The sequence below is a fragment of the Calliopsis andreniformis genome, chromosome 5, assembly GCF_051401765.1.
Source record: "Calliopsis andreniformis isolate RMS-2024a chromosome 5, iyCalAndr_principal, whole genome shotgun sequence".
Classification (NCBI taxonomy): domain Eukaryota; kingdom Metazoa; phylum Arthropoda; class Insecta; order Hymenoptera; family Andrenidae; genus Calliopsis; species Calliopsis andreniformis.
In genome coordinates this window covers 11,584,673-11,606,258 of record NC_135066.1, presented here as the reverse complement: position 1 = coordinate 11,606,258, position 21,586 = coordinate 11,584,673, and the positions used below count along the sequence as shown (strand labels likewise).

The 21,586-nt window shown below is 38.0% G+C and overlaps 2 protein-coding genes across 2 annotated transcripts in view; one reads left to right on the top strand and one right to left on the bottom strand.

The window, feature by feature from the left end:
• The window catches only part of LOC143179933 (protein Wnt-7b), a 75,655-nt gene extending 58,930 nt beyond the window's left edge, over positions 1 to 16,725 (top strand). The window contains exons 3-8 of the mRNA XM_076379383.1: positions 12,482 to 12,596; positions 13,052 to 13,123; positions 13,272 to 13,359; positions 15,571 to 15,750; positions 15,820 to 16,135; positions 16,574 to 16,725. Coding sequence (XP_076235498.1) covers positions 12,482 to 12,596; positions 13,052 to 13,123; positions 13,272 to 13,359; positions 15,571 to 15,750; positions 15,820 to 16,135; positions 16,574 to 16,725 — 923 coding nt within the window. The remainder of the gene's footprint in view (positions 1 to 12,481; positions 12,597 to 13,051; positions 13,124 to 13,271; positions 13,360 to 15,570; positions 15,751 to 15,819; positions 16,136 to 16,573) is intronic.
• Positions 16,726 to 19,598: 2,873 nt separating this feature from the next.
• LOC143179106 (regulator of microtubule dynamics protein 1) lies at positions 19,599 to 21,132 on the bottom strand. The gene is made up of 4 exons (XM_076378145.1): positions 20,965 to 21,132; positions 20,629 to 20,826; positions 20,307 to 20,555; positions 19,599 to 20,216 (listed from the first exon to the last, which is right to left on the bottom strand). The coding sequence occupies exons 1-4, from the start codon at positions 21,052 to 21,054 to the stop codon at positions 19,869 to 19,871; spliced, it is 885 nt and encodes a 294-aa protein (XP_076234260.1). The 5' UTR covers positions 21,055 to 21,132; the 3' UTR covers positions 19,599 to 19,868.
• Between the last annotated feature and the right edge of the window lie 454 nt (positions 21,133 to 21,586).

The following is a 21,586-nucleotide window of genomic DNA, read 5'->3' as shown; positions in this document are numbered from 1 at the left end:
AAAAAATCACCATTTTAAAACGATTTGGACAAGGGGGCGCAAATCAACGTGGGAAATATAAGCTCGTTCGTTAAGCGAGCGATTCAATGGATCTGGCGTCGATTTAACTGCGTGGGCGACAGGCGAATGATCTGTGACAAACGTCGCGTGTCGCTGAAGGGCTCTCGTTCGAAGCGCGAGTGAACTTTCAACCTCGCGCGTGAACAGCGGACAGAAGGGGCCGAGCGAGGTCCAGCACGATCGCGGGAGGTGATGCCAGGTGTTCCTGCGCGGAAATAAATTTTTCTCACGGCAAAATAAAGATCTTGTCGGACACGAGAGCGTACAAGATGGAAACATTGGTACGTGGTGGCAGGACATGCCTGTTCACCAAGATAACCTCGGGTTTCAACGACCGCTCCTCTCGTCCTTCCACGCTGCGCTGTGTCTAAGTTTTCCTCACTTTTTTTCGGCACCCACACGATTCGACCCTAACAATGACCACCATTCGTGAAAAAATCGTTGCCTCCTTTTACGATATTCCTTTTAAAGAAGTGAATGAAATTTTGGTAAATGGAATGGACAGCGATGGATGGATTTTGGAAACTCCTTAAGGAAGCTTTGTAACTTGCTGAATTTGAATAATCTTCATTTTGTTAACAATATCTTTTGAATATCTAGGACAGGAAATTATATTTTCGTGTTTTCCTTTCCACTTATTCTACTTTCATAATACTGACCGTTTATTACTTCTTATTTAAATTTTCCCCGACTTTTATGAATTCATCTAGTAGTGATAGAGTCGTAAATGTTTCAAAGATACACGGTTCTCAGTGTAATAAAAAGTCTGACGAGAACGTTACGACACTGCTCCTTCTGCAGTACCGTAAACACACAGTTAATCTACTTAATTTATGTATTTCTATTTATACATAGCTATCAAGATGTTAAAAACCCATCTTCCTTTTCCCTATATTTCTACAATTTCACAAATGGATTTTCTATTTTCCAACACAATTGCTTCGACTACAATTCAAAGTAGCCACTCGAAAACGCTAGTCATTTTCAAGTGAAGAGAATCGAATAAGATTCCTAACACTTATAACATTTCCATTTCATTTTACGATTTTGATTTTGCATCCAGCTACACCCAACACTCATTCCCAACACCTGTAACTTTAATCGATAGTAAAATACCTCTGAAAGTCACGTTGCTATAAATATCAGTCGTGTGTATCCAGAAAGTATACGTGAAAAAAATTGGCAGGCTTTTAGGCGCGTACAACTCTCGTTACCACGCGAGATGGTGACATTTCACCCCCTCATGGTGATGCAACCGTGGAACACGTTGATTACGCGATGTTCTAGCCACGTATTTCTACTTGCAACTTTATTGCGAGCCATTCGCGAGAACGAATGTCCGATAATAAATTTCCGTCGTGCGGCGGCACCCACACGCCTGGATTCGGCTTCAAGACAAGCCACTCAACTCGCCTTACAAGAATCAGTTTCAATTCATGGCAGTCCACGATCTCGCTTGCAGAGTATCCGTTACAGAGCGTGTATATGTGCTTCCCGCGGGAAAAAAGGAAGATTTCGTTGAATCAATCGTAAACTACGGTCAGCTTCGAGCTGTCCGCACGTAGGTATTCGGTCTCTCTGCAAACGTTTGCAGCGCTAAGAGATTTGCTGAATTTAAGAACCACAAACCTTATAGGTAATTTGTTCAAAGGTACATCATTTATTTTATTTTGTCATTTTTGGTTTATTTCGTAGAGAATTTAAGAAGAATCTTTTTAAATCCCTCTTGTAGATGTTTCTGATTTCGCAAGTTCTTAAAATTGAATTTTGAATTCTCTATTCTTTGTTTATGGTTCTAAAATTGGAATTTTGTCTGATTGGGGAAGAAGGAATGTTAAGATATGCAAAGTAGAAGCTTGTAATTAGTTGAATTTTGTATACTAATGTGTAGAAGCATTAAAAAAAAGTATTCCATTTATCATCAACACCAGACACGTACGACAACACGTGTGAATGCTTCACATTGTGCTGACATTTCACAAAGGTCATTATACAGATGTCAACACGATGTTATCTATTCAAATGCACACCTTCTCACTGTTACAACATTTCAATGCTCTTTAATTCAGCGAAGCCACTGTTCTGTCTCACTGGAGCTGTCATCAAAAACGAAATCTAGGTAGAAAATCACGAGCGATAGATAATGCGATTTCTCACGGTGATTTTAGTCTTACCAAGTAAGCTGGAACGTTTGCAACATTGCATTGCAACGTAGTATTAGAAATAAATTGGAAATCAGATCGAAAGGGGAAACATAAATTATATTGACGTCTGTCGATTATACGGAATATTGAATTTCATCGAGAATATCGAGCAGGATCTAAGAAAAGGCTATCCAACGAACATATAGAATTACGAGACCGGTTTGTGGTAGTGAATATTACTAAATGGTGCGCGAATGCTTCGAAATCGTGGAAAGTTTGAAGTTGAAGGCAATTTCATACCCCATTTTGATCCCCAGCTTCCTTCAACCGTGTAAATGTAATATTAACGCCAGTTTCTCAAGAATGTGCAACCAGCCTTTGCAGCAATGAAGATCGAAAATGTGTGAGATTATGTGAAAAGGAAGCTGACTCTAACTAGAAGACCCGTTTAATAAAGGATAGCCAGACTACACTAGATTATGCTAATGAAGATCTTGTTCTTTGATTGGATTCAGACTCTATTCATCAAGCACCAATCTATTATAGAAATAGATAGATATATCTCAATTCAATCGGCGATATCAATAGATGGATGTTGAGTACAAAGGCTTCGTTAGCTTGCTTTGTTTTTGAATGAAACAGACTTGGTAACCTTGTGATGACCTATCCGTGAGTTTAACTCTACCTTGAAGGATGACTCAAAGTGTCCATGATAGTTTGACCTGGAGCAGTGAAAACAGAATATGAAGATATTCCAAAATTTGCTTATTAATCTGTTCCAAAAACTGCTCAAACCAGTTCCCAAGATACTCCAACTAATTAAATACCAAATTTCTCTAATTCGATCCAATCCGCTTGGAAGAAGAACAGATCGTTCCTAAACTGGAACTTGTCTGCATTAATTCGAATCTACTCAAATTCCCTTAAATGATACACCAAGTGACACAAGTATCACCAACCAAAAATTCCCTAGCACATTTACAGTCTCAGTTACCTTTCAATGCAAATATGCATCACTAGAAGGGAATCAAGATTTCGTAAAGCAACAGAGAAGCCACGACCGCAGTCACGCGCTCAGCGCCAACGCATAATTGAGTTTCGTTACGAGCCACTTCTGAAGCGATAATAGAGTGGACTTTTTGCCAAGTTCGCTCGAAGAGGAAGCGCGATTCCAGGCTGGTGCCGCGGCACGCCCAGCGTTGATGCGTTTCGTGTTAACGACTAGGAGCCCTCGCGTGCAGACGGAACAGGATTAATTTTAAATTCGGTACACCGATGAGTCATCGTCCGACCAAGAAAAGGCTAATGACTAACCGTGGTTAGCGACAGGTTAAACTTTTTGCGAGCCTGGAGTTCCCGTCAATAGACATAATGATTCAGCGTGGACTTGGAAATAACAGATTTCATGCCGGAAGTCGTCATTGGAAGAACAAATTTCTTGAATACCATGGAACTTTAACGATTCTTCGGAGGGGGACAGTCAAATACAAAGAGGGGCAAAGGGACACTTTTTCGAGCAAAGTGAAAAAGAGCTCGAAGAGAGGACGCAGAAAGAATTCCCTGAAACTAGATCTTCACGGACAAATTGAATCACCTTGCGGACATCTAAGCGATCCGAGTCGAGATAAGGAACCCTAACTAGAAATCCCTTTCCCCTTTTTTCTAAGTTCATAGTGGTCTGCAACGGACTATTTCTTGGCAAAAATTCAATTTCTCAGCTCTAGTATTAATTTACTTAAAACGACAACCCTCGATCTTTAACAATACTGGACCATTTAGGAAATTTAGAATTAAATCCAGTTGAGATAAAATAACTTTCTTTCTCACTAGATTTAAATTTGTGATCAGATGGCAAAATCTGATATGACATAATTTTCTAATTTTTCAGTATAGGGATGTTGAAGTTAGGTAAACCAACATGTAGGTAGGTTAACTACGTAATATACAGGTATCATCTTTTACAAACTGATAAATTTCATTTAGATATAAATGGAAGAGTATGTATCTCATTTTTGAAAAAAAGGTAACATATCAGGTTTTGATATTTGACTAAAAAAAACACAAAATAAAGTTCCTTCTTACACTCGTATATTCTATATAGTAGAATATTATTTTGTTGGTAAATTTTCCTATTAAATAATGAAACTGCATCCTCAAAAATAAATCTATATTAAAAGTAGCCAACATAAAGACGTTTCTTAATTTCGATCAAGAAACATCCCATTTTTCATACCTCTGTGCGCTCGAGGCTGAATGCAGCGCGCGGCCCGTCGAAGGAAGAGAGATCCTCCCGTGGTATTTCATTGCGCGACGCGATACGATCGTGCTCGTTACCTTTAATAAGATCGCTCGCGAGGGCATAAAATCGCGAGGGCATAATAATAACATCCCCCGAGCGCATATCTGGCCACGGAAGATTTCGTTGTAGGTGGAAGTGTGACGCATCAGCGTTTGAAATACTGCTATCAACGTCACGTTCCAGCGTCGGGCCCTCCAAGAGGATGCCACGCGAGATTTAGCGCTTGTCAGGACAGTATCGTTCCAGTTTTACCGCCGCGGGCGCCTCGGATCGCTCGTATATCGAACCGACGCTAATTAGCTGTCGGCTAATTAGCGCGATACTCGCGTTCGCGGCTTAATCGCGCCGAATTCTCGCTCTCCTCGCTGATGATGCACGAAACGTCGCGAGTCCTTTCGAGAATGACCGGCGTTTAAGGAATGGCGCTGTAGAGACTGGTTTCCACTACAGACTTCTCTACAGGGTGTAACAAATATAGCCTTCGATATTTTAAGAAGTAGTAGGAGATCCAAATCGGGATACTAAATGTCCTATGACATAGCATCCCATCTGCCTTCATTTTGCATTGATAATTCCTTAAAGTTAACACACTTGTATGCTAAACTAACTATCAGAGGATTCTGTTATTTTAGAGATATATCGAAAGACAGAAATGCTTACAATTAGAGGAATTTAATCTGACAGTTTTTTAACAGAATCAAAAGTTCAAAAGAATGTTTGAAAATCATGCACAAAGTTTCCTCAGAAAAAATTGCAAATACTTTCTTATATCTTCCTCTCCTCTAACAATAACACTGAAGGGGAGAACGACTGTGATGTGTGCGCGCGCGTATTGAATGGAAAATAGAACGGGGTTGAATGAAATGGCGCGGAGGACCGAGGTGTCTCGACTTGTCCGGTCAGCGAGATTTCACGATTATCGAGCGCGGCTCCATAAACGCAGACATCGTAAACTACTAACACTTTTGCGAAGGCATAAATCATCGGTAAGTATAAGCGTGCGTTAGGTATGAAACGGCTCTGAATCTGTTACGTGTGAAAGCAGATCCATTTGCCAACAGCTTGCAATGTAGAGTATTGAAATATGGAGTCCTGGATGTGGTTACAGGACTTTCTTTCTGGATGGATATAATGATCGTAATAAGGAACACGGTCAGTGACGATGCAGTGACTCGCTTCATGATCATAAATGTACAATTTTTTATGTATACTATTTTCTCACATTAGTCAATGCTACTGGTAAATGGTACTCTCGCGCCTATGAATGTTATGAAGTTATTTGCAGGGCTCGTCTCGTGTTTTACAACTCTTTATGCCTTCCTTGAAACTACTTATAAACATATTTAAAAATAGACATGAACATAATTCGCAGGGTAGTGAATATTCAAATGTCACATTTAAACCAGAATAAGAGCAAGATGCGACTTAATGACCAACGGTTATTAATATGTACATACGTCGTTAAAAGTCGTCACAAGTGTCTCCTCATTAGCACTTTGATTATCGTTTCACGAGGGAGCGGCAGGTGATCAAACGTTTAGCAATACGATGAAATCAAATTCGTTAATGAAGTTCGTAACCCACAATCGTCATAAAGGATCGCCCACGTCTGACATTCTATCGCCTCTAAATTCCTTAATTTCTATTTCTCATTAGGCAACTCGTTTAAAACACGAGACATCAATTAAGACGCGTCCATGTATATATACCTATTAATCATGAACCAAACCTTTCCTTTTTTGGTGTTACCCCGTCGTTTATTACTACATAGGTACTACTAATCACTACCCGTGTTTTAATTCGAAATGACATAGCATCGGTAATTTCAAACACATAAGCAAGATAACAGAAAGTGTAATACACAAGTATAATAAAAATTTAAAAATCCTACCTTGACTGAAGACATCATAAATCACCCATCAACTCGATTGTTTGCCATCGAACACAGACGATTCTCCATTCGGCCACACTTTCAGCATACTTTGTTCGGCGTGTCTGCAACCAGAAAATAAAATCGCTGAAATTCCGTTTCACTACTCCAGAAGCGATTTCTAAGCCAAACTGAATACTCGCTATTAAATTCTTTCGTTCCGCAAGCCTACTTAGGAACAAATGACGAACCATTTCCAGTAAAACACTAACTCACTCCATGCAGGGTATAATTCGCGTTCGACCATGAAATCCGTAATATTTCCCGACACGAACGATATACAGGCGCAATACAAATAGATTGAGGTCTACCCTTCGGAACCGCCGTGAGTCGCGGCCTAATATGGAAACGGTGCTCATTTGGCGCGTTCACAATTTACAGCTGAAATGAATTTATGGAAAGGCCACCTCTCTTTTCTCCGCCCATCGGCCGCTGTCGTGGACGCCGACGAAACGATAAATTTCCCCGTTACCCTCTTCCGACATTAAATAGATGTCCGCGTTGCCGTCCTTTGACATAAACACTCGGCATAAATTCATCAACCTTGTGACCGATGTGCCCGCTTAATTGTCCCCCACATCCCAGGCAATGTAATCTACCGTCCGTTCACGGGAAAACGACCCACTGCTCGATAAATCGACGGCACGCTTCGCGAAACGATTGTTGCGAAGAGGAATGGTGTTGCAAAGGTGAGGCGGCTAGTTTTATTGCCCTGGCGAAGGAACAGTCACAGTCGTGATGTGTTTTTGTAGCTTGGCTTGTTTTCGGTCGTCGTAGAGGTGGCACCAAGGATGACACTGTGGGATACCGCTTGAAGGTGTTCTGGTTGGTTACTGTGGGATGTTTACGAATTCGAAGGACAGGGGATATGTTTTCTTTGAATGAAGAAAAGAAAGGTCCTCGCTTATTCTTTGTAGAGTGTGGGCCATGAGCTGGAGACTTCAATGCGTGGTTATGGTATACACCGAGGAGCACTTGAAGAATGTAAAGTATTGGAGTTAAGTAATAGTAAGAAGGGAAAAGTATCTATGAGTAGTGTTTTTTATTTTATATTTTAACTCGAAAAATTCGATCCACGCATTGAAGTCTCCAGCAATCGCTTGGTATTGTTTGCTTTATTTGTCAGTGATTCAGTCTTCCCATTATCTTACCTATTTCACTATATCCATTAAGTCATTTATATATCAAACAAAACTTGATTTTTGTAAAAATAAGCAAAAGAAGTACTTCATGCTCCGAATTCACCATACAATTTTACATTCAGTTAACTTTAATATTGCTTTCAGTGCAAGCAAATTACCGCAAAATTCAGATCGGTGAAAGCGCACGTTTTATTGTAATAAATTACGCGTGAAAGTCGAAAGTATCAATCTTTAGGAAAGTCAAAAATAAACGTGTTCCAAAAAGGGCAAAAAGTCAACTCAGTTACTCCGAAAAATGGAAAATATAATATGCATGTATCTCTTCCATATAACCTCTCGATTTACTATCATGGTAGTTTACACTGTTACTCCCATACCAGTAACTTACATTTATCTTCTCAAAAATATAAGTGAAAATACGCAAAATCAAAGATCATCTGCCCCAAATAGCACCATTCCTAGGGAATGCAGCGGAGAGATTATAACGAGGCAAACCGTGCAACAATACCTCTATAAACTAGCCCCCACAATAACTAGATCCCAATTAAAGCTACTCTGAACAAAGATACTTCATTTCTATCGTCAAGATACAGGCAACACTTGCTATAAACTCTATTGCAACCTCATTCGTGCAAGTACCATCCGCTACCATAAACCCCAGCTCCGTCGCTGGAACAAAACCAAATCTCTCATATCGTATAAAATAAAGCGAACCCCTCGTTACTCCCAAATCACGTATCATTACGACGAAGGGCAGAGATGCAGGCTTGTTCGCGCGTGCAAACGGTGAGCACTGATCGTCTCGATCGCTTTCGTCTCGGCGTGGATGTCGCGTGCTACATAAATTGGACGCATCGGGACACGCGGGAACGAGCAGCAGATACGGATCTTCTCGCTGGCGTCTTATAAATCAACCAGTCGATCGCGAAGAGATAGGGATCTCGAGGCCGCGTTATAACCCATGACTACGAGTTACCCACCCGGTCATGGCGCCCTGCATGATCGCCTCTGCCGGGCGTGAATGCGTGTCGTTTTCTTCCTCTGTCGGCCAGCTACGCGACGAGGATGATGCATTCGTGCCGAAGGGACCACTCACTGACAATAAGAGCACAAAAGGGGCTGCATCGCGTTTAGGAACGTGCTCGCGCGCTCTCGTGTAGGCAGCTGCACGCAATGCACTTTAATCTGAGAGTTTCTCGCGTAACTTGTCGCTTTCGCACGTCATTTTCACGCGAACAGGTAAAACCGAGGGGAAAGATGATTTAATTAACGCTGTGGTGGGTAAGTTCTTTTTTAGTGTATCGGTACAGAGTAATTGATTGTAGAGAGAAAGCGGATAATACATTTAGATGAGGAGGATATTTGAGTTCACGAATGAAGAATTGAGATTTTGAGGTTGCTTGAGACTGATGAAATTTTGTAGCACGTTTTGTGAAGATGAAAGTGAATATTGAATATTATTCTTTTTTAAAGTTATACATGAAAGTGATAGTTTTTAAATGTATGCAAGGTAGAGAAGCCTATCGGGCAGTTTTCTATATTATTATTAAACATGAATTATTCATATGTGGTCGATAAGTGTTCTCACGGTGATAGAGGATGTATTACAGATTTTTATAGGGCTCGTTGACAGGGTTCATATTCTATGCTATCTTATTTCCTGTTGGAACCATGAAGTTATCTCACTGGAAATTACTCCTCCGATTTAATGTATTGAAGCATGCATATGTAATCGTGAAATTTACTTTATTCTAAATTTGTAGTCTATAAATATAATTAGATGAGAGTAGTTGTATTATCATAACTTCAAGTAGTAAATAAGTTTTTGATGCGACCGTTGTGGAAACGAAAGGGTAAAATAATCATGAAAAACTGTATTATATGTGGAATGTAAAATGACGAAAGAAACATTAAACTACTTTCATATTACTGTCTTTACGTGTTCAATATTTTAATTCAATTGAATTTTGCCTTATTTTATGTCTCTACTTCAATTTACATACATCCCCATTGGAGTCATGTTCTGTGCAACTATTAAAGTCTCCCGAACGCATATATTTATTCTGAAATGTGAAGCCTGCACAAAAACCACCATTTCTTCTTTCGATATTAGAACAACCAAAGCATTTAATATGGCGGCATACTTGACATTTTTTATGGATACAAAATTGCTCAATTTTCTGAAATATTTTCAGTCCTTTTGGCAACGCATAAATTACAATCTTTATCAATTTATTTTCGCGCTTCTCCTTTTTTTCTCAGACACATCCACATCATGTACTTATATATAATAAAAATAAAAGTGAATATAGGTACATATTTCTGCTCTTAAATCTGCCACTACTAAAAAACGCCATTAAACGCGGATAAGGAATGCACCTCGTATTTTATGGTTTTTCATTAAGAAACAATTTCATCCCCCCCGATAATAGGGACAGCACTTTGCCCCGCTCTCAGGGTAATTACGGATCAGGATCGTAATCGCGGATAACGGGAAAAATGAAATCGAATGACTCGCGAAAGTGCTTGCACCGCGTAAATACGTATATTTACTTTCACAATATGCGCGCCGACGGAGCGCGTGTCGGTGACTATGAATTACGACCGTGGGCATAACAAACATCGACTCAGGTAGTATTATCCCTGCAACCGTGTGTAGGAAGATCCGCTGTAATTACAGTTAACCGGATCTTTTCAATCCCGATGCCTCTTGCCGCGCGATGACGCGCGAATCGAGGGAGCAAAAGAATCGCGAACAGGACGATACTCCGTTTCGAAATTCGCGACACGAAGCTTCTCGCCTCTCGTCGACTGCGTTTTATTGCCCTGTGTCGCAATGCTGCACTCGACCGAGGTTTAAATAGTTAATCTTCTAAGCAATCCGCGATACCCGTTTTCATTAATCGCAGAATTTATGGACGACTGCCACGTTGGGGTACCAAACCTTGGGGAAAAAGTTGAGAAATTAATGGGGAAGTGGAATATCCTGATCCCATCTTGGGATTCTTGGTCGAGTCTTTTTGCAATTACTAGACTATACATCATTATGTAAAGTAGGATTTTTATAAACACAACTAAAGAAGTGAAACCTAAATTAGGATTTATTTCATCCTCTAAATAATCTAACGTGTACCTTGGATGTTTTGTGTACTTCTGCATGTTATGTGTATTCGGTACTCTGCATATCTGGACCCCAGAGCCAAAGTGTATTAAATCACACAGAGATCAAGTGGACTTCACCCCTAACTACTATAGACCTTCAAACACGTAACTAGGTACTACCTATAGGGGACTTCGTAGATCGCTAATATTTATTGCACTATAACATACATATAAATGCCACATAAAGATCAAATCCAATTGAAAGATCAAATCCACCTAATGCTCCTCGTGGAATTTCTCGTGGGACACATATAGTATCTACCTACATGGCTTTAGAAGATCATAAATCACACAAGAACGAAAATCCAGATGCATAAAAATTAAGAGTAGTTAAGTCTTAAGAGACACCTACACTCTACCTCCGAGGTCCAGATATTTAAGTTTCCCATAACTGCATAAACATCCAGCAACCATGTTTCCATTATACACTGGTATATCGATAATTCGTTTCGTAATGCAGCCAATCAATTCTCACGATAACAGGCAATCGACACATGTCCTCTCGAGGGGGGTAAAAATCGCCACAAACTTGCCAGAGAGATGGGAGGTAACGATAAGGGTCGATCGGCCGTGAAAATTGGACTGTCAAAGCGTGTAAGCGTGCCCCCAGGCCAGGGTACAGGTATTTCGAGTTTTATTACGCGCGATAATTAGGCGTCGGGTGTAAAAGGCGATCTTGACGTTCGAATTAAAGTCGGCCGAGGTTGATGGCTGCCAAGCGAACGCGAATCAACTCGGACACCACGAGGCAGTAGGTACGTATCGCGTAGGTGTATAGAGTGAGGGCAGTTGAGGGAGGGGGCCAGAGAAAAAAGCGAGATCGAGAAGAAAGGAACGCACGCGGTAACTCATTCAGCATGGCAAACGAGCTGAAAGAGCTGCTCGGGTAATTAATTGTGCTCGCGCTTTACGCCGGTCTACGTGTGTCGGATAGCTGTAAATTAGTGTGACGGAAACGCTGGGGGGACAGTGTAGGCTTGCGCGGTTGATGTATCATGCTTGTCGACGAAATGAAGTAGATCGGATCGCGCGACGCGTGGATTAAAACATGTTGCACGCACGAACCAGAAAACCAGGGAAGTCGAGCTTCAAACTTAATGAGTATCGACGCGAGGCTTACGCTATAGCGAATCTTGAGCTTGTAGACTGGTCAAACTGGAGATAAAGGTACTGGAGATAAGACTGCGCGCTTTTTTATTCTTATCTTTGGTATACCGCAACAGGCTAAACAAATATTAAAGCATTCTATGAATAATAATACTGATGTAAATTATTAATAAAAGAAACGAATACATTGGTATATTCAGATTCTTATTTTTTACGATAATTTTCTATCTTTTAGATCATTCTTCAACTCTTTTTTAATAAAAGTTCCTAGTAGGAATTGAACAATGGAGAACGTTAATAGGCACAAATTATACTCGGTTCCTTCCCAAGAAATTCCTGACTTCTTAGGTGTATTGAATATGAACACTTTAAGAGACATCTCGTCTATCTAGGACAAAAGAATGCTTTCAGCTGTCCTACATAGTGGTCCTAATTATCATGTCTCTTTACAGAATCCCTTTTCCATAGCCACGTTGCCCTTCAAAAGTTTCGTAAACGGTAACCCTATCTGTCGCATAGTTGCGGCCCGTTTCTCATCGCTTGAAATCCCTACACACGTTCCCTACCTACCGCACAAACTGGACAGACCTGCTTCGTCGCTAGAACTAACAGGAAATTTCTCACTGATCTATTTCAGGAAGCAGGGAAGCAGCTTTCACGTACGCAATAAGTTCAGCGGGTGTAACGTACGCCGTGACCGCAGCTTGCAGCAGGGGCAACATCACAGCCTGCGGTTGCGAACCCACCGTAAGGTAAACTGTCCTCTTTCGATTTGCATTTCATCCAGCCTGGTTAAGAGTTACACCTCTCGATCGCGAAGGACGCGAAACGCCCTAGTTTCCACGTTCAATAGAATCACCCTCTATCATCTGTTTCTACGCTAGTACCCTTAACTTGAGAATTTGAGAACAAGTTCTTAGTAGTGCTGCACGAGATTCCAAGAGTAATCTTGATATTCTCTTGTCTTGACTCTTATGCAGCACTAATTCTTAAGATTCTTTGAGTCTATTATTGTGTTTGTTAAAATTTGAACTAATTAGGCTCAAATTATGTGGATTCTATGAGTCACAAAATATAAGTATTATTTTAAAATGTGTATCAAGACATTAAAGAAATAAAATTAGGAAAGATGATTTTATATAACAGTAAATATTTATAATTTGTATTAGTTTACTTACCAGTTAGTAATACAGGATGGTTTTCACAGGACGAGAAAGGAATTACCGCCGAACGGCTGGGAATGGGGTGGCTGCAGCGCGGATGTCACCTACGGAATGAGGTAAGATAATTAAACCTGATTCGTAATGAATTCGTCAGTTTGCACAGCTCCCTTTGCACGCGTCACGTGCGTGTAAAACCTCCATGACGCTGTACGTCACGACAGTTGTTATACACGCATAGATTTTAATATTATAATTTAATGTTAGGTTCGCGCGTAGGTTTCTGGACGCGAGGGAGGTCGAGGGCGATGCAAGGAGTCTGATGAACCTTCATAATAATAAAGCTGGGAGAAAGGTGAGTAACGCAGGGTATTATTCATTGTCGGGCATGATTCATGAAATTTCATTTCAGGTTTACCGTATTTCCGTGACAAGTGAAATTTTATTGAGTGTGTGAATTAATTCGGCGCTTTTTGATGTACCTGTTTTTAATAACTATTTTAAATTCGAATGTTGTAAGTTGCAGTTTTAATAGAAGTTCATCTACGTTTACGCAACTTCACATAACTTATTGTATAGTACTTACTACTTAAACATTACACGATTTATGAATAAGATTTGAATTTTGTTTAAGAAAGTAATGAATGAATTTACACACCTAATATTTCCAAATATACCTACGAATGTTTTCTTGTTATAACGTAGGAATACCTACTATTTGCTTAATTTAAAAAGAATGGAAATACATTTAAATTGCTGCTTAAAATTAATGTGCATTAAAGAAAACTCAATGATTATAGAGGGGTTGAAAAATACTAACCCAATATACGTATGCAGATATACGCAAACCCCGAAGTTTCAAAGTATATTCCTTTTTTTTTGCAAATTACCTACTCTTTCAAAAATTAGATACTGAAAGGCAATTTAGGATATTATAACGCAATTTCCCCAGCAATTTGACCCAAAACCATCGGCTTATATTTGTGCAGTCCAGACTATGGCTCATTCGATACCTAACAGTTCCCTTGAATTGCATCATAAATCGACTACTTTCGATAATAGCAGGTAAACCTAATAATACTACGATGCTTAACGGTATCCTTCCTTAAAATTATGCAAACTAGTTTTAAGACAAAACAGTTGCACAATAATGTAATTCAAAAATAATTTATTTCATCATTCTCAATAATATACGATATCATAATTCTATTAGTTTCATATAAAAACTAAAATCAAGATCAAATTATATAAACAAATTTTCCATATAAAATTGTAACATACAAATATTGTAGTGAAACTAAAATCAGATTCTCAGTGCCATTAGAAACTCTTAATAAAAATCTCTAAATCCTTCAGTTATTTATTAAGTATTTGCCTTATCTGACCCCATTTGACCTCAGGCACTATCATCCTTGATTGGTATTTTTTCTCCTTCAAAGAGCAACTTCTCTCGAGTCCCTCCTGGCTATTGTTACCGAACCGCTTTCAATTGACCGGTTTCGAAATTAATTTCCTCGAATTCGAAATTAATGCAGATCCACGTGCACAGGTGGGGGAGGCAGGTTCGACGGTCTGGTAGGAAAGTTTGTGAGAAAGGATCAGGTTGTTGCGCCGCAGGTAGGATACGCGAATGGGCGGCGTCTTAATTGGGGAAAGTTCGTCGAGCTTTCGTCTTCTTCGATGGGCTTTATTATCGAGGCGGCAATAAAAACGCGCATATATCGTGCCCTCCTTCCCCAAGCACGCGCACCGATTTGCGCACGCATATAGACACGCATCGGCTAACGATTTATTCTTACCGCCGATCGGCTCGCCTCGCTGCATCGCATACTTTATGCCCCCACGATTTTTTCACCCTCCCTCTGCCTCCCTTCCCTCCTCACTCTCGATAATTCGAAATGTAAACCAGTTTTCTGGGCGCACGCGTTGCGCATCGAACGTACAATGAGCGAGATGAAAAATTGCGTAAGCTGAAAAGATTTGTGAATCAGTATTCAGGCTATCATAGAATTGATGACCTGTTTGAGGGTTTGAGACGTGATCGGAAGATGTTCTGAAACGGATGAAGCTAAGAAAAGAAAGACGCACAGTGGTAAGGTACTTGACTCGGTACTCGATCAGTACCCAGTAGTCGATCACTTGAGTAAACAGTGATTTTAAAATAGGTACTTATTTATTTTCTTATTAAAAAGAATGGTATGATATAAAGAAGTGTCGAAACTTATTGTGTGATCAATTTGAGAAAGTTCAAGTAACACTATCTTATTTATTGAATTGATCAACTACTAGGTACCGAGTACCGAGACTACTACCTTATTATGGAAGACATGAAAAGAATTTTCTTATCTTCATAAATAAGAAATTTGAAATGGCAATAATGAAATATGTTAACACCTACATTATTCTTATAAATACAGGATGTTTCATAAAACCGTTTACATCTCAATATAAAAATCTTTATGGAACACCCTGTCTAATGCTAGTTATTATTATTTTCGATTTGATTGTAATATTTTGGATATGCATATATATTAGTGTAGACTAATACAATACTGTTCCTTTGCAGATAGTTAAAGCCCTGTTGCAAACAGAATGCAAATGTCATGGAGTATCTGGCTCCTGCACCGTGAGAACCTGCTGGCGGACTTTGCCCAGTTTCCGTCAGATCGGCGACGCTCTAATGAAAAAATATTACAGAGCCAGGCCCGTCATAGCCATCACACCACCACCACCACCCACAATACAGGTGATTTTTGCAAAATTACGCAAAAATCAGAAACATAACATTAGACGTTAAAAAACTTTATCTGTGCAGAGCTTAGATACGCTGCACTCGACATCGGCAGAAATGGTCCCGATTCTGGGCAACGACGCGAAGACTCAAGGGAAACCGAACGAGATTGGAAAATCTCGACATGATCGACAGCCTCAGAAGAAGGTGATTAAACCCAGACGGCCGCACCTAGTGCTGAAAAGAACGAAATCCAGCGGCGGATCGGTCGTCGGACAGAAAAGAATTCCAAAGAGAAGCGAGCTGGTTTTTCTGCAGCCTTCCCCTAATTACTGCGAGCCAGATTTGGCGCAAGGCAGTCTGGGAACGCAAGGCAGATATTGCAATCGTACTAGTAAAGGTAAATTAACTGTAATTAGTTATTTGTGGTGATTAAACTTAGTTATTAAACTTTAAAATTTCAAAATAAGTAATGTCTTCCATAAATAAATGCATATCTATGACAAATTATCTAAAAAGCAAGGGGTGCTCCAAACTTCTAAACAGGAGTGTACATAGTTAAAGAACATACGAAATATTATCGATTGAAAGGATGTATTTTAATTAGTTTTAACTCCTTCGTGTTTATAAATAAATAACTCTGACTGAAATATAAGTACTTAATATAAGACTGATATTACTTACATGAAAAGGTAAGAGAACAGAAAAGATAAATCCTGTATCCATGTACGAGGATAAAGGGGGTAAATTGTACATATTTTCCCTCGATTTAATCTTTTAAAATTCGGTCACTAAATGTTTTGTGGAAGTTTGCACAAAAACTGTGTTAATTTTTCAGGAACCGACGGATGCGACTTGATGTGCTGCGGTCGCGGCTACAACACGCATCAGTTCACAAAAACGTGGCAGTGCAGATGCAAATTTCACTGGTGCTGCCGAGTGCATTGTGAAACGTGCACCGAACGTACCGAAGAGTACACGTGCAAATGAACGTTGAACCGTGTTCGCAATTTCATCAAGCGGCGATGTAAATATTTGCTGGACGTAACCAATCGCAGTGTTACTCCCTGTCGATAATAAACTCGCGCGTTTTACGAATTTCGTGGCTGAAAATAATGAAAACAGTCCTCGTGCGACATTTATGTAAATGTTACAGCGTATAATTAATAATAGTCGATAAAGCGTTCATTTTAGTGCTTAATTTATACTCGATCCGTAAACCCATAGCGAAATAAATAATGTACGATCAGAGTCCTCGCAAGCTTTGTATAGTATCTATTATTTAACGTAGCGATCGATATTGTTAGCATGTAATTCTACAGATGATATTTCAGCCTGTTAATGTATCTCGATATACGACTGAAAAATGTAAAACACGAACTATCATGCAAAAAGCACTTAATGGGAGGTCTAAGTGAATAGAGGTAGCTTCAACGGAAGCAGAGAATGAGTTACCATTTTGGAATCTCGAAAAGTGTAGAATAAATTGATTCAATCTGAGGAATCATAGTTAAAATGATTTAAAATGAGCAGCGGGATGGATTGAACAGGGTTGTAGTGAGTCGAGGCGAACTTGAGAGAATTGAAAGGTAGAAAAAATTCGTTGGAAAAAAGCTGTTATGGGGTAGGATTGAAAACAGACAGGTCGGTCAGATACAGGTCAGAAATGAACCAGCCGTCGCCTTTCATGTTTTGTCATCCAGGGATTAAAGAAAACAATACTCCAAACTTCCTTCATTTTTACCCGCAATGGAAAGAATAGAGTACATTTGGGGTAAGAGGTTGTTTTTAACTAAAATTCTACCCATCTTTTACTGCAATTTTTATAGTTATTTTAATTTTTTGAAACTTAAATACGCTATTTACTCCTTTCCATAGTGCTATGTGAACTGTTCAAATGCTATTGGTATTTCCTCTTTGGGTTTTCTAAATTACAAATGACTCATCTCACTCTTCCCCCAAATCCCACCCTTTCCAACCATTCCCAAACACAATAATACATAAAACAGAATATTATCCGAAAGTAAATTCTTGGGATCGCAAAGCAACAACCCCAGCAACCACTGTGCTGTATTTACTTATTAGATAATACAAAATGTGCAACAAATGATTTCATGTGGCGCATACAGTAATATCGATAAAATTAACCCATCGAAATAAACAACTTAGGTACTGTATTTAAGAAGTAGTAAAGTGATCATCGACTCTTTTCTATGAAAGAAATTTTTGAGAAAGAAATATGTAGTTTATAAAATACCTCTAATGTTAACGAGCTCGTATCAAGGTACGCGTATAACTACCACTCGATCACTATTTTTAGTAGCCCAGTGGTATACAGGCTTTCCATGTTTCGTAGATTGCATAAATTATTATTTATTAAAGACACAATCGTAAATTATAAACGTAAACGATGTACTTGCTTTTGCGACGATTAATAAACAGAATTGCATTTTTTTGACAGTACCAGGATCGTTTGTTGCCCAGTACCCCCATTACGTTCTTGCACTCTTAGCAAGTATTTTGTACTCTTCTCATTTCGCTGTCAAAATGGTTTCTACTAACAATAAGACACGTACAGAAAAACCACGTAGATGAAGCTTTAGGCACGGTCATAATACCCCTCGGACAGATTACTAAAGGTCGAACTAACCCAGGTCATTCATTATGGTGGTATGATTGGAAGGACGTGGAAGTTCCCCCGAAGGGTCAGGTATAAGGACGATGGCATAGTACACGAAAACATTAACAATAATGACGTCACATAGCGACAAAACGACTGACTCGGTGGCTATATAAGATCGCAGTTTACATCCAAACGGCATTTTCAGTGGGAACACGGAACAGTTTGTTTCGAGGTGCGAATCCTTGACTTTGCCACAAGCAACCTTCAACTTAACACGGTAAGTACCCATAAAATTGCTGTAATATTTGTAAAATTAAATCCTTCAAGAAAAATTTTATGCTGTTTTCAAATTAAATTTAATGTAGTGAATTGTTAATTAAAATTTGAAAATAATTTATGTATTAGTAATAAAAAATGTCTCAGACTTTAATCTCATGTCAAAATTATTCTTTTTGTTTTAGATTGCGATAACGTTGTAATAATAAAGCAACAATGGTGCCAGCCTTCCAAAATCCTTGCCAAGAGAGGTATATTCCCGTGCAATATCGCCTTGTATCGGCACCGGCGATACCATTGCCACCAAATCACGTTTTGGTCTACTCTCTTTGCCCGTGTGGAACGCACAGGACTCACTTCGCGATCCATCGAAACGTTTTATTTCATAATATGGCAAGACATCAACCAATAATACAATATACCCGAGAACAATCTAATATTCAAAGGATGCTGGAGAGACAAATGCAAGTAGGATATCAACGACATGAAAATCGTAACAATCACGAAGAAATACAAAACCACAGTGATGAGGAAGACATCGATCGTTGACCGTAATGAACTTAATTTAACAGTTACCTGGTACAACCGTAATTAATCTAGCATTTTTATGTTAAATACTATCCTAGTAGATTAATAATTGATAGAGTAGATTTCGTGCAAATTTTCTTTATAGGAATTACAGTATTACAAATCATTTTAAATAATTAAGCCATAGAAATATATTTTATGCGTCATTACACCGTACATTTTATATGTATGTATATATATGAATATATCAAAATTATAGAAACAATTGTTTGAGATATATATTACAATTATAACAGTCTTAAATGTCTTATTTCTAAGAATATTTTAAATATCTAAAATTGTATAATACTAATGGACAATAGTGTTTACATAAACTTGTATAATTATTCTTTCATGTATTCAATATTTTATATATCAATATCATTGTATTGTCTTTGAATATTTTTTTACTCAGAATAAGAGCAAGTACATACAGGCATATATATATGTATATATATTCAAAAACGGTTGTATAAAAATATCACCATTCAAGTATTGCACTAGAATTATGCATTACTTTCAATAAACATTCTATCTCTATTAATTCTTAAATTTATTTTGTGCCCTTTTCCATTATCTCCATTATTATAGTTTAAAAAAGACTATTTAATACTGGTAAAGTGCTAAGTAGATTATACTGGATACACAAAAGAGCTTACAGTTTTTGTTAGATAGTCTTGAATATCTTCTGCGCCTCTTGTTTAGCATTATGATCATCATCATTTTTAGCAGGATATTCCATTGCCCTTTTTAAATACTTTAATGCTTCTTCTTTATTATTCAGCTTTAAATAAGTTTTTCCCAGCATTAATAAATTATGACTGTAGAAATTGGGATCAACTTTCTCTGCATTTTGAAAGTAAGTTAAAGCCTCCTCGAAGGAAGAAGTTGGTGGTTCACCAAATATTAAAGCTGCAATTTTTCTTTGATACCACGCTAAATCAGAAACTTGATAACACCATACGCCTAACATGTACATAGTTGTTGCATCCATTGGATTTAATTCTATTGCCCTCTGCAATATTGCATACAGATTTGCAAATTGTTATATCAAACTTGATATTAAGAGATATATATCAAAATATAATATTTAAATATAATATACCAGCATATGCATCTTCATATTATTTAATTCCTTTATTCGCACTTTCATGCCTTCGTAATTACATTTACTGTCAAGAATTATTGGTATCCATTTATGTACAGCCCAATGATCCTCTTTTATTTTCAATGCATTTTGTATTAAATCATATGCTTCATAAATCATTTTTTTTCCTTCTACTTCACTGGCTATCTTAGACATTTTATATAATGCTCTAGACAAGCGCCATATAATTTCAACATCTCCACTGTCCTATAAAAGTCCATAGTATATTTCTAAAATTTCACACATATATGTGTCAAGAATTTCATAGAGAAATATTTACTCTATAATTTGATAAAAGATCATATGTTTCTTTATATTTCCCTTGATCAAACAAGGCATCTGCCTTTGCGACAACAACTTCTTTAGCAGTTATGCCAGGCTCATTTTCGTCTTTCTTTTTCGCAAGACCCCACATACCCATAGCAGTAAATGAAGATGCAGTCAACAATTTCTTTGCTAATGCATAGCTATTATTCTTCTAATATTAATTAGTGATAAATATTACACATTATTATACAAATATATCTTAAATTAAACATAGTGTAAAATCAACATGCTATTTTAAAAATATACAAAATAGTAAATCGATCATAATTATGGAAAAATATGAATAAACCTTTTGTAAAAACTGAGAACTTCTATGGCTAAATGATCTTTCCAGTATTTTTGCATTTCTTGTAAATCTGAACACTCTCTGTACGAACATATTAAATAAACTTTACAAAAACGAAATATAAAGAAACTACTATAATATAAGATGCATTTAAATTTGAATGATAAGCTACTTTAAAATTATCAATAAACAAACGTCTAAATTCCACGTCACACGACAAACACTATATACATGTTTAACATTGTAAACATAACTTATAGTATACATAGTTATACATACATACATCTTATGTCGCTGCTTTGAATGTTACGAAAATTGATCTCTTGAGGGCGCTTTAATAGCGTCAATAAGGAAAAATAAATAAATATTAATACAAAAATGTAAATAAGAAAACGAAATAAATATCAATATTTCACACTTGTATACAATAGATTGTTCAGTATAATAAAAGTAGAGACCTATCCGATTTTTTAGTTTTATTAAGCAATTTTTTAAATATTCCCAAAAACAATTTATCTCGGTGTATACGATTCCTAATATGTATTGTAATTAAAATAATAAATACCAAATATCAAAGACGAAAACGAATAAACTCATATGTTATACCTACAGAAATAATTTTTTC

Excerpts from the sequence above, each read along its gene's own strand:
- LOC143179106 (XM_076378145.1), bottom strand. The coding sequence starts at position 21,054 with ATGTTCGTACAGAGAGTGTTCAGATTTACAAGAAATGCAAAAATACTG. Across the intron at positions 20,827-20,964 it reads GTTCTCAGTTTTTACAAAAG|AAGAATAATAGCTATGCATT; the intron begins GTTTATTCATAT and ends AATTAATATTAG. Across the intron at positions 20,556-20,628 it reads ATCTTTTATCAAATTATAGA|GACAGTGGAGATGTTGAAAT; the intron begins GTAAATATTTCT and ends GGACTTTTATAG.